General features: G+C 39.0%; 1 protein-coding gene across 3 annotated transcripts in view; it reads right to left on the minus strand.

Moving 5' to 3' along the window:
- LOC126100112 (arginine/serine-rich coiled-coil protein 2-like) overlaps positions 1–13,808 on the minus strand; it is a 73,765-nt gene that overhangs the window by 16,473 nt on the left and 43,484 nt on the right. For all 3 annotated transcript variants that reach the window (XM_049910641.1, XM_049910642.1, XM_049910643.1), the window contains one exon: positions 6,219–6,436. In XM_049910641.1, the coding sequence (XP_049766598.1) occupies positions 6,219–6,436 (218 nt within the window). The remainder of the gene's footprint in view (positions 1–6,218; positions 6,437–13,808) is intronic.

Genomic DNA, 13,808 nt, shown 5'->3' on the forward strand with positions numbered 1-13,808 from the left:
TTCCCCCAATGCATATTAAGCTCGTTCTTATGAAGAATTTTGTCACGGGAATGGACAAAAACGCAAATGGTTTCATGTATCTACGTGAAGTGTTCCCTGAATTAAGTGACACCAAATTGAAGAGGGGATTTTTATTGGGCCACAAATTAGGAAGTTAACGCATGATAAGAACTCTGAACAAAAATTAAGTCAGTCAGAACTTGTAGCCTGGCATTCTTTTAAGGATGTCGTTAAAGGTTTCCTAGGGAATACAAGAGCAGAAAACAGTGACATTAGTGGGAACTCTTTTAGAAACTATAAAAATCTTGGATGCAGAATGTCACTAAAAATTCACTTCCTTCATTCTCATTTAGATTTCTTCTCTACCAATTTTGGTGAGGTTAGTGGTGAACACGGAGAAAAGTTCCATCAGGACATTTAGCGAATGGAAAGCTGCTATAAAGGTAAATGGAACCCTGCATTGTAAAGTGACTATTGATGGTTTTTGAAGCGCGAAGGATATATATCCCACAGAAGGAAGTTGTCATCAAAAAGACTCAACCCTTCACCTTCAACATCATCATCGAGCAAATGAATGTTGCAATTTTTCTTGTAAAAATGTACATTAGGTCCAGGATAGTTTTACAGAATTAAGAATGTTAGATACTGTCTAAATTTAGTGTGGACCACCGTAGTCTCTTTTTAGATATAAGCATTTAAAAACCACCATAACAAAAAATTGGAGGTTGATGGCGAAAATCTAACCGATTCAGCAAGTCCAAATTTATTAGGTCCACCATATTTTATCTCTGTACCTGGAAAAAAAAAACTTTTTTTGTTGTATAGTGTAATCGATAATTAAGACTCATAGCAACCTGATTACCAACATGCAAAACAAAAATGCTATGAACTTGTGGATCACCCTAATATTTTCTTGTTAGATGCATTGTTCAGATGCATACCGGGAAACTTAACAAATGAAGCGTCTACATCTACGTGATTACTCTGATATTCACAATAAAGTGCCTGGCAGAGGGTTCCATGAACCACCTTCAAGCTGTCTCTCTACGGTTCCACTCTCAAATGGCGCGTGGGAAAAATGAGCACTTAAATTTTTCTATGCGAGCCCGGATTTCTCTTATTTTATCGTGATGATCATTTCTCCCTATGTATGTGGGGGCCAACAGAATGTTTTTGCAATCAGAGGAGAAAACTGGTGATTGAAATTTCATGAGAAGATCCCGTCGCAACGAAAAATGCCTTTCTCTGTACTTTTTCGATGTCATCTGTCAGTCCCATCTGATACGGATCCCACACTGCACAGCAATACTCCAGAATAGGGTGGACAAATGTGGTGAAAGCAGTCTCTTTAGTAGACCTGTTGCACCTTCCAAGTGCTCTGCCAATGAATCACAGTCTTTGATTTGCTCTACCCACAACATTATCTATGTGATCATTCTGAATTTAGGTTATTTGTAATTGTAACCCTTAAGTATTTAGTTGAATTTACAGCCTTACCGTGTAACCGAAATTTAGCCGATTTCTTTTAGTACTTTCTTTTAGTACTCATGTGAATAACTTCACACTTTTCTTTATTCAGGGTCAACTGCCATTTTCTGCACCATACAGATATCTTATCTAAATCATTTTGCAATTTATTTTGGTCATCTGATGGCTTTACAAGATGGTAAGTGACAACATCATCTGCAAACTATCTAAGACAGCTACTGAGATTGTGTCCTATGTTGTTAATATAGATCAGGAACAACACAGGGCCTATAACACTTCCTTGGGGAACCCCGTATATTACTTCTGTTTTACTCAACGACTTTCTGTCTATTATTACGAACTGTGACCTTTCTGACAGGGAATCACACAAATCCAGTCGCACAACTGATACAATATCCCATAGGCAAGCAGTTAGGTTAGAAGACTGCTTGTGAGGAACAGTGTCGAAAGCTTTCTGGAAATCCAAAAATATGGAATTAATTTGACATCCCCTGCTGACAGCACTCATTACTTCATGAGTATAAAGAGCTAATTGTGTTTCACATGACTGATATTTTCTGAATCCTTGCTGACTATGTGTCAATGAATCATTTTCTTCGAGGTAATTCAAACGGTTCACATGGCTCTGAGCACTATGGGACTTAACATCTAAGGTCATCAGTCCCCAAGAGGTAATTCATAATGTTTGAACACTGTATATGTTAGAAAACACTACTGCAAATCACCATTAGTGATAAGGGCCTGTAATTCAGCAGGTTACTCCTATTTCCCTTTTTTTGGGTGTTTGTGTGACTTGAGCAATTTTCCAGCTCTTAGGTACAGATCTTTCTGTGAGTGAGCAGTTGCATGTAATTGCTAAATATGGAGCTATTTTATCAGCATACTCTGAAAGTAACCTAACTGGTATACAATCTGAACCAGAGGCCTTGTCTTTAAGTGATTTGGTGAAGGAGTTTGGGAAAACCCTGTTTAATAACTCTGCTTTAGTGGCACTGTCATCAGTGACTTCACCATTGTTATTGTGCAGTGAAGATATTGATTGCATCTTGCCACTGGTGTGCTTTGTGTATGATCGCAATCTCTCTGGGTTTTCTGCCAGTATTAAAAGCATCTCACAGTGAAGTAAGCGCTGTATTTCAAACTTCTGCAAAACTTTGCCAATCACCTGGCATGCTTTTTACGTTGCTTCTACAACAGCGATCTCATCCATTTTGTGTATCATGGATGATCAGTACCATCACTTATTAATTTATGTGGTATATATCTCTCAATTGCCGTTGATACTATCTCTCTGAAATCATTCCACATCTCTACACTTACATGATCAAATCAGAAGGAGTGAAGACTGTCTCTTAAAAAGGCGTTAAGAGCATTTTTACCAGCTTTTTAAAATAGATACACTTTGCGTTTCTTTTTGATGGTTGTATGTGTTACGGTATTCAGCCTAGCAGTTGCTAATCCCTGTATTTGTCACGATACTCCCTATTTGTCCAGGATTACTTGTTGCTAAGAGGACAAGTATGCTTTCGCAACCATTTATGCTTCGAGTGGGCTCATGAATGAAAGCATTCAGTACAATTTCGGATGAGGTTTTATGCCTGTCACAAGCTTTACATGTATAATTTTTCCAGCATATCGAGGGTAGATTGAAGTCACCACTGACTAGAATTGTATAAGTGGGGTACCTATTTGAAATGAGACTCTAGTTTTCTTTGAACTTTTCAGCAACTATCTTCTGAGTCTGAGGGGGGGGGGGGGGGTCAAGTCAAGCATGACTACTACCAATACTATTTTACAGGAATTATCTACTTCAATTTCACTACAAGGTAAACTACTTCTGACAGCAATAAATACTCCACCACCAACTAACTGTATTTCATCTATACTTTCTGAAGACTGTTAGAGCATTCGAAAAAAATTTCAGCTGAACTTATTTCTGGCTTTAGCCAGCTTTCTGCACCTATAACTGCCTGAGCTTAAGTGCTTTCTATTAGAGCTTGGAGCTCTGGTTGTTTCCTAACACAGCTATGATAATTTGCAACTTCAGTACTGATCATTTCTACAACTACCTTACTGTGTTTAGCCTGCCATCTTTTAGATGGACACCCTTTCTGTGGTTTCCCGAGACCCACTAACCTAAAAAAGTGCCCAGTCCCTTCCACACAGCCCCCACTACCCGTGTATCCACTTCCTGTCCGTGTATCCACTTCCTGTGTGTAGTGAACTCTGACCTATTAAGCGAAACCCAGAAACCCACCACCCAATGGTGCAAGTCAAGGAATATGCAGCCTACACGGTCACACAATTGCCTGAGCCTCTGATTCAGATCCTCCACTCAGCTCTGTGCCAAAGGACCACAGTTGGTTCTATCGACGATGCTGCATACAATGATTTCTGCCTTAATCTTGCAAGTCAGACTGGCAGTCTACCATTTCCACTAGCTGCCCGACACCATAGAGAATCTCCTCTGATCCAAAGCGACACACATCATGGGTACCGACATGAGCCACCACCTGCAGTTGGCTGCACTTTGTACTCTTCACGGCATCCAGAAACACCCTTTCCACATCCAGAATGACTCCTCCTGGTATGTACACTGGCTTCCTTCCCCTCCTTGGGCTTGTTCCTTAGGGGCCCCATTATGCACCTAACATTGGAGCTCCCAACTACCAGCATATGTGAATGTCCAGACCTTGCTGGCCAAGAAGCTTCCTCTGGAACAGGGTGGACGACTGCATCCAACTTAGAGACTTTGTCAGCCACAGATAATGACCAAAATCTATTCGTCAAACGAACTAGGGAGGCCTTATAATCGGCTGCTTGGAAAGTCTTTTGCCCTGCCAGACTTTGGAATGATCTCCCACTCAACCATAGGTGAGGGGCCAACCTCAGTGCAGGCGGTACCCAGGGCGGCCACAGCAGTGGACCAATCAGGGGACATGTGGAACATGCTTGACATTCCTCGCATTCCCAAGTCTGACCCCCCACTGTGATGCTAGTTGGCAGCAGCCTCAAGCTGTGTATGGGAGCCAACAGCCTGGAGATGTGAGCGAAGGGTCACCAACACAGCTCACATCTGTACACAGGAATTTGAAGTGCTCTCTCACTGACATTCTAACTAAGCTACAACAACCAAAACAAACAAAATCCTGTACAATAGGAGTGTCGATAACAGCAGCAGTACTGTATGTTATACTGTTATTGAAATAAAAGGTTATGCCTAGTAAGCACTCGAACATTCAAGAAATTACAAAATAAACTAGTAACTACACAGGTATCTGTAATTAAGTTGATATAACAAACGAATTATGTACTCGCTGTGTTAGCAACAGGAACTCAAGGTGCTCTGTCACTGAAAGTCAATCTGACAGAGAAATGGCAAACGTAACAGTATTTTGAAAACTGTCTGGTTTCTACAAATATACAGTGAATCCTATTTTGACACCTTTCCAGGGACGTTAAAAAAAGTGGCATAAAAAGTGGGAACTAACTTATTAAGCAGTGAAAGTTACAGGATCCCTCCTTTCATTATTGTAGTTTATGTAACATACATAATAGGTAACAAAATATTCATTTCGGGATTGTTTATTATCCAATAAAGGTGTACTAAGTTTAGTCACTGACATATATGGAACTTGGGACTATCTGGTAAGCAGAAATATTTGACTTAATTCCATTCACTATAATCGATGTTTTGGAAAGCCTGTAATTCATTATTTAAATAATGAAACACTGCACCAGTTACATACTTTTTTTATGCTTAGCATGGCACTTTTCAAGAATTATTCTCATTGTCAAGTGCAAATATTTACATATTTTGTCTTATGTTTGCATGTGCGTTGTCTGCACCTCTTACACTGTAGTCTTATTTTTGAGGTTATATGGTACTGTGCCTGCATGCACGCAAACAACCATCACTCACATTGTTTGTGTGTGAAATGTCACAAAAAATACTTGTTCGTAAGTTTACAATTGATAACAAAAGAAATTCTCTAAACACATTTTGTTAAGCATGGAAACATATGTAAAACTGGTGCAGCGTTGCAGTATTTAAACCAGAAACATTTCAGCAATGCAAAGACTGCAAACTCGCCAAGTTGTCAACTAGGGCAACAAAAAACTAAACAACAGAACACGGATCTCATGTGTCATGACAATTACAATGCTCACAAAATTGCCCACGCGCATTAGTGACAGTTTGAAAACTGTTGTGATTGGACATTATTCAAACAAATCTAGTTACCCCCATCAGCCATCAGGCAAAGGAGATCTTGGCAGTGGCAGGAGATAAAGCATGAATTGTCTTGACTTTCACCGATTCATATCTGTTGATTAGAGCATCCAGCTGTCAAGCAACTTAACCATATAACATAAACACTATTTGAAGGCCAACACCAAGCCAAGCATCATTTTATGGCAATTATGTCAGTCCCCCCCCCCCCCCCCCCACAAGGATATAGTTTCACAAAGTGTAAATCATGGTAAAATTATAAATGTGCTAGCACAAAATCGGGTGTGAGTTAACATTGTCAACATAGAAAATTTGAAGGGAGCAACAAAGAATGTTGCAGCTGGAATGTAAAATAGAAGTTATACTGTACTTGGAATAAGTCTCACACCTAGTGTGTTATGGTGCGTGAAAGTGAGATTAGAGAATTCTCCGTGCTAGTAGGTGCTTTAAGTTTTAAGTCTGACAGCAAGCAGTTCTCCAAGCACAAAGTTTTAATTACCTTGTTGCCCCATAAGAGACGCCTCTTCTGCATTTGTTCAGCATAACGTGCAGGATTCATTGCAGCTGGATTGTAATATTTTGGAAATTCTATTCCAGTAGTAGACTTAATCTGTCGAGCCTGCTCTTCTGCTGAACGCTGAAGAAGTTGCTGTGGTGTTACAGGTTGTGCCGTAGGATCATTTGGTGCTTTTATTTCAATTCCAAGACGTTCCAAAACTGCACAAAGTAATCATCACATAGTCAAGCTATTCCTATATTGAAATACCCTCACTATTAAGTTTAGCTCATATATGTAAAGCAACCTGTATCTATTTAACTCATTGTACACAATCTATTCCAAGTTGCAGTGATAATTCTTTAATTTCATTAGAAAATACACAAAAATAAAATTAAAATACAAGTCTTAACTGCTGAAATATGTCTTTACTTTGTCACTTGAACTAACTTGTGGTTCAAATGATTTTCAATAATATAACACAGTAAATAACATTCTGTAAAATATTGGTATTTAATATTAGAATTTTTAAAACATGTGTAACCATGAAGCTATGTATGCACAATGCTTAGTTCATGTCAGCCGTGGAAAAGAACTTTTTTAGACATTGCAGCACCAAACCAGAATTTGCATCCAGGACATAGAGCTCACACGAGCAAATTTGGTCAGCACTGGGCATTTCCACTGGTGTGGGGGTGTGGCACAGGAAATATAAATGTTTTTGAGTTGTTGCATTTCTACACTATCAAAATAAAGATGCAGACTAGCATTCACTGAACCTAATTTTTTGTGGATAGGATACAAAACAATCCAACAAGGGACAGCAAAATCATGTAAATAGAAAACTATAACAGTTTATCACTCCAACTGAGACAAGTTACTTGTACCTTATATGCAACTATTGTGACAGTATTAGTGATAAAAAAGGGAAGAATAAAACTTTAGACTACTTTCCACAATTGCTACTTGATTGGGGATTAAAGAACTAAACAGCAGGGACTAAACAGCAGAGTCACCAGTCCCTTGACCCAGGGATAGTTCATCTGGAATTAGTGACATCCACAAAGTATGTGTCCTGACTGGAATTAGTGACATCCACAAAGTATGTGTCCTGATGACGAAAGTACGTAGGATGGGAAGACCAAGGCAGTGAAGGCAATACTGATGCCAGGGCTGAGAAAGGATTTACAAAGAAGTGTATGGATCAGGCCAGTATGTAGGTCAGGTGAGGGGCCTCCCAGGGCTCATCCTGTGGTGAGAAAAGCCCCACCCTGTATCCAAATCCAGTCAGCCTGATGAAGGACGAAGGCAGTTACAGAGCAAAGAATATTTTCTAGTTGACAGAGTCAAGACAGTAAAAGAGAAGAGGCTAAATACAGCCCATAATAAAACAAGAGAAGAGAAACAGGTAAGGTAGCTGGTGAATGCCCGCAGAGCTCTGCACACGACGGGAGTTGTACTACCCACAGCAGTCGCATCCCTGCTCCAGTGCGGCAAAGCATTAAAGAGCACCCACTATTCAACAGATACAAAATAGGCAGAAAAGGAAACAAACCATACCTAAAAGCAATTAAAACAGTAAGGAGGTGTTCTCAGTGGTCCCCCTGATCCCGCATGCAACAGATGCCCAAAACCCAACCACCCTGTCCCTGCCCCGAAGGAAGCATCAAATCTTCTGACAAAGATGGTGCATTGAAGTGCCAAAACTGGTAGCTACACAATAAGTGACAACATAAGGACAGTTGTAGGTGTTTCATTTTCTTACAAACTCAAAGATGGGGTGGACTGCCATTTTAAATGCAATGACTGAGGCAACACTGAAATTTTCACGGCCAAAGGAAAGTTTGTTGCGATACAGTCAGCAAGCCATCTTTGAATAACATGACTGTGCCTTGGAAATGGTGGACCATATCACCGGCCTGATTCAACACGCTGCCGCACATTCCATTCCCTACTCTAGCAACCACCTGACAATGGTGTGGTGGAATGATGAACGTAATTTATCAATCAGAGCCAGGCACGCAGCTTTGCAGAAATTAAAACACTGTTCATCTACTGAAAATCTTCATGCCTTCAGGTCTGCAAGAGCACAAGGGAAGTGAGTGTTAAAAGGACAGAAGGAATTCCTGACTGTCACTAATCGGTCCACTTCCACTGCGTAAGACTGAGATTCAACAAGGCCGCTTTCAGCCAAGGGCAGTACACCTCCCCTTACAACTTTGTTGAGAAAAGAGGGCTTCATGAACACGCCTACACAAGGCACAGGTTTTAGCTGAACACTTTTATACTGTCACTGAATCAGCCAGACAAACTCCTGCAGTCCAGGTCTTCTGCAGAACTGTAGAGATGAGGGGGCTCCGCTTTACTTCATGCAATGAAGAGGTCTACGATCTTCCATTCTCCTTGTGGGAATTGAGTCAGCTCTGACCATGACCAGTTACATTTCTCCAGGGCTGGATCAAACCCATTATGCCATGTTCCATCTTCTGGGCCCTTGAGCTGAAGTCAAGCTCGCATTTCGTTTCAATCAGATCTAGTTTGATGGGCAGTACCTGTAACAGTTAATGGAGAATGGCCATTACCAGTTAAGTGGGTAAGACTCTCCAATGCAAGGTCAACTGCAGCCTTGTCTGGTTCTTCAAATTCCATGGTCACCTACTCCTAGTGCAATTTCTGGCACTACTGTTCTGCCGTTGACAACTTAATTCTACTGAAGACAGCAATACAGGATACCTTATGCCGGAACCATTTGGCGTGTTACTTGACCTTACAAAACCATAGCACATGACACCATTTGGAGGTACAAGATCCTTCACCAACTTCATGAATGGGAACTACATGGATATCTGCTGCTTTTTATCAAATCCTTTGAGGATTGGTGCTTTCGATTTTGCATTGGTGATGGCTTGTCTGATTGCAATGCTCAGGAGAATGGGGTTCCACAAGGTTATGTACTCAGTGTCACAGTGTTTGCATTCACTATCAATGGTATCTCCTCTGCTGTCAGGATCTCTGTTAAATGTTCTGTTTATGGATGACTTCACTATATCCTGCTGACCATCCTGCAAGTCAGCAGACAAATCCACACTGGAAACTAGTCACTGGAATGCAAAGTCGTGGCCATTTCCCATTGAACTGTCTGCAATAGCTGGGAAAAAAGGTTAATGGCCAAAGATCACACTGCAGCTGTAGAAAAGTGTGTGATCTGCCTGGAGTTCAAAACGCAGATGTTCTCTCAATGAATAAGGCACTTGATAATCGAACCCCTGAAGAACGTGATAGCTGAACAGCACCTGCATCCAACAAGTCATAAGGTGAACTGTTTAAAGAACACACTGTTTAATTTTATCCATTTTTGCAGCTGCAAACCTGACTATATTCAGTACACTGGAAGTATTAATTGAAAAATACTTCGTCACAAATTTTCTTGTTTTATTAAATACATTATGCATTTCGGACCTTGTGGTTCCATCCTCAGTGTAAGTTGTTTTAATACGATTTATTGTTGATCTTCTTGAATGAGGCGAAATGCATGTTTCTATCATGAAAGCGTCTGAGGTTAGCTTATGAATTTCGTACGTCAAATGCAGAAAATATGTACAAAACAATGGAAAAAAATGAATAGTCTAAACTTACCACAAAATCCAAGAAAAATGTTTTTAATACCATCATATATTGGTTTCTCCATCTGGTTCATGTATATCACTTCACTCAAGAGGGACATTTGCATACACATTTCACAGATGATGTAAAAGGTGTGATCAAATTTAACTTTGTTAGTAGTGCCACAGATCTAATTATTAATCAATTGACATATGCAAGGAATAACCTTACAATAGGTCTTTAAAATTACTGATTTAACAGTGACTTGTGTAATCTGTTTATTCATTTAACACAGATTCTGTTTTTTATGTTTCATTTCCAACATATGCTATGCAACAACTGATTTTTGAGGTGGTTGAGCCTGAAAACATTTGTGTGCTCTTGAAAACTGGTTTTGAAGTTTTTGCCTGTTCTCCCTACATTGTAGAGATACTGTGGATGAAGTCAGTAACTGTTGTTATTATACATATTTACAATTAGTTAATACACTACATGCATTACTAAAAGCTGCTGAAGAGTATTTTGAAAGTATTGTATGCCAAATGTAATCTGAAATCACACACAGGCACCAAAATAAATTAGAGGCCATAGATCTAAAACTGCATCAGGAACAGGACAACCATCCATCCAACAAAACACAGTTTTATGAAAAAGTCATAAACCAAACTGACATCACATTCGGTGAAAAATGACAGCATCTATTCAGGGAAGGGATAAAACACCACTTTCAGATTAAGTAACAGTAACCTAAAAAACCCCATCTTACACACTAAAAACACAGCTGACTTAGTAGACTAAATTACACTGAACAGACTGTCCAGCACACAACATTAATAAAATTACTCAAATATGGTTAATAAAAGCAATTTCCTCTTCACAGAAAAACAACTAAAAATTTGGATTTTAATGAATCCCACAGCCAAGGCAGAGCTTGACCTAAGACCCATAGACCTCATGTTCCGTTGAGGCCTATTGTTAATTCTAAAAATAAATCTACCTCCACAGTCTCTTAATTACTGAATGAAATTATGAAGCAGTACCAGACTTTTGATAAGTCATACTCAGTTAAGAACACACATGAATTAGCTAAAATGAAATATACAGTGGAAACTCTGCTTTTTCACTTTTCACAGGACTTCAAAAAAAGGTGTAAAATGAAGGAAAATGTAAAATGTGGGAAACTGCATTTTAAGCTATACAAGTTCCATATAGGATACCCCTGCACTTTTGCATTTTACGTATGATATATGTACATAACAGACATCAAATACTTGTGAGGGACTTTTCTATTATCTAACGAAAACCACTGATATAACTGGAACTGGTAACCATCTGGGAAGTAGAAACGTTTGACTCAATTTCATACATCATAATTGATGTTTTTGGAAAGCTTGCCACTGTCATTCATTATTTAAATAATGAAAAACTGCAACAGTTACGTACCTTTTCATGCATAGCAGAACACGTTTTGAGAATTTTTCCATTGTCAAATGAAAATATTTAAAAAAGTACTTAAAACCACACACAAGAAAACTGTCACTCACATTGTTTCTTTGTGTAACACTACACAAAATAACACACAAATACTACACTTGAAAATAAGTACAAATTCTCAAAACAAGTTTTCCTCAGCATGAAAAAAATATGTAATTGGCACTGTGTTTAAACCAAAAACATCTGAGCAACACAAAGTCAGTGAAGATGTCAACTAGTGCTACAAGTGGCCAAACGGCAAAACGTGCTAAATATAGTTCGACAGAGATGTCACGATGATCACAACAATCACAAAACTCTGCATGTGCAGTAGAGACAGTTTGGCAATGATTGTTATCAGTCATGACATTTTCATTCAAACAAACCTAGTTACTTCCACTAACCACCACGCTGAGCTGAGCTTGGCACTGGCATTGGCAGGAGACACGGCATCAACTGTTTCAACTTTTACGCGTTTACCGGTTTAAATCCATTGAGTAGAGCACCCTGGTGTCACGAAACTTAACCATGTAACATTTGTAAACACTGCTTGACGTGCAATGCTGTCACAGCATAATTTTACATCAGTTTTTCTCCGCAAATATTTTTTCGTGGAACATCAATCATGGGAATTTTATAAATATGCTGTCACAAAATCAGGTGCGAATTAATATAGTGGACACAGGAAATCTGACCGGGGGGTGGGGGGGTGGGACACTTGTAAATGGTGGGACAACTTTAATTTCAGGAATGTAAAAGCGGGGTTGTACTGTATAGAAATTCAGAAATTCGTGCAGGTGCCAGGTTTGTCTCTTTTGATGTAAGTAACCTATTTACAAATGGTACCAACTGAAAAAACGGTAGATATAATCTTTGAAAACCTGGTATAAAAAAAAACCCTAAATAAATAAATATAAAAAATGGTAGAAGAAAAGTCAATTGCAGAAATATCAAAGTCAAGGACATCTTGCAGCTAATATTGCCACATAATTACTTTACATTTAATAGGAAAGTTTACCAACAGAAAAAGGGTACTGCCATGGGCACTATAGTGCGCGTCATATATCTTGGCGGCCGAGTTTAGGTTCGTTCTGCGCATCTGACGTCAAAAAACAGAGTCAGCCAATGAACAGAGAACGACGTTGCCAGATCTCGACTGCAGTGCAGAGCACGGACGAGTGTCTTCAGTTTTAGAAATGTTCAGTCATAAATAAAGTAATAGAACAAAAGCAATGTCTTGATAGCAGATTTTCATTTATAGAAAGTTTGGAAAAAGCATTCTTTATACCAACTGCTTCATATTCTATTAATTAATTAAACCAAACAAGCAATAAGACTCCTAATTCAAGCGATAGCAAGGAAAGGTGTTTGTTTCAATCTCAAGAAGTGCTTTTTCGCAATAAAGAACAGCGGTAATCGTTTATTTCCTATTGTACTTCGACGAAGCGTGAGTAATTCATAGTCATACCAACAGTGTTTATAAGTAATTGCGTTAGTGTTAAGAGTACTTATGGAGGTACACCGTACAATGAGCTGCGGTAGCGGAACGGCTAAGGTGTTGAGTTGCCGAGCGGAAGGTCATGAGTTCAAACCTTGTGCGATGCTTAATTTTTTTCTTTATTTTAAAACAATATTGGAGTGCCTTACTTCACGAATTTTATTAGTTTTAATGAAATTTCTAGTGCTTTGCCTTTTCATCAACTTTTTCGCTGCTGCAGACACGTGCTCCAAGCATTCCGCGCTGTACGCGATTTTGTCATCACTGCACTTCTCGCCTGTGCAGACACATGGTGTTCCCACTGCTTTGACACACTTATCATTCGATTTCACAAAAACTATTTGGCCAAAAAATTTGATTTTTACACGTCTTCTTGACTGATACCTTCCCCCCATGAATGACTTAATTTTGTTTTGATGTGCAGCATTAAATGTAGTAAACCACTGCACGAAATTTTGAAGAGTTTGCAGAGGTAAAAGTCCATAGCGTATACTTTCCGTATGGTCGATTTTAGTTGCCACAATGTTGAGAATGGAATGTGGACAAGATACCTAAATTTCATATAATATTTACTGTATAACAATATCTCATTTAATTTAAGTACCACATAGGTTTCGTATGTAATATTGAGAAATATTCCGTCTTTCGCGACTGTAATAAAAGTTTTATTTACCCAGGGCGCGTTTGGCTTTATTTTAAAGCACTTCCATCGGTGAAAGCTATGGCACATACACAATGGTATTCATGTTCTATTTCTTGTTTTTGTTCCACAGTCGCAGTTTTACCAATGGTATTGAAATATATCCCTCTTCTGCAACTGTAATAAGCGACTTATTTAGACCAGACGCGTTTCTCTCTTTTGAAGCATCATAAGAGGACTGTATTTTGTGTCCTCCATTGCCAAGTCATCTTTCGTAGTTTTGTGCTGCGGTAGCACAATATTCAACGTTTGTGTTGGCTCATCAGTGTTTTAGCAAATAAATGCTGTTTGTGTGTGCCACACACAAAATTATATTTGA

The sequence above is a fragment of the Schistocerca cancellata genome, chromosome 9 (assembly GCF_023864275.1).
Source record: "Schistocerca cancellata isolate TAMUIC-IGC-003103 chromosome 9, iqSchCanc2.1, whole genome shotgun sequence".
NCBI classification, from domain to species: Eukaryota; Metazoa; Arthropoda; class Insecta; order Orthoptera; family Acrididae; genus Schistocerca; species Schistocerca cancellata.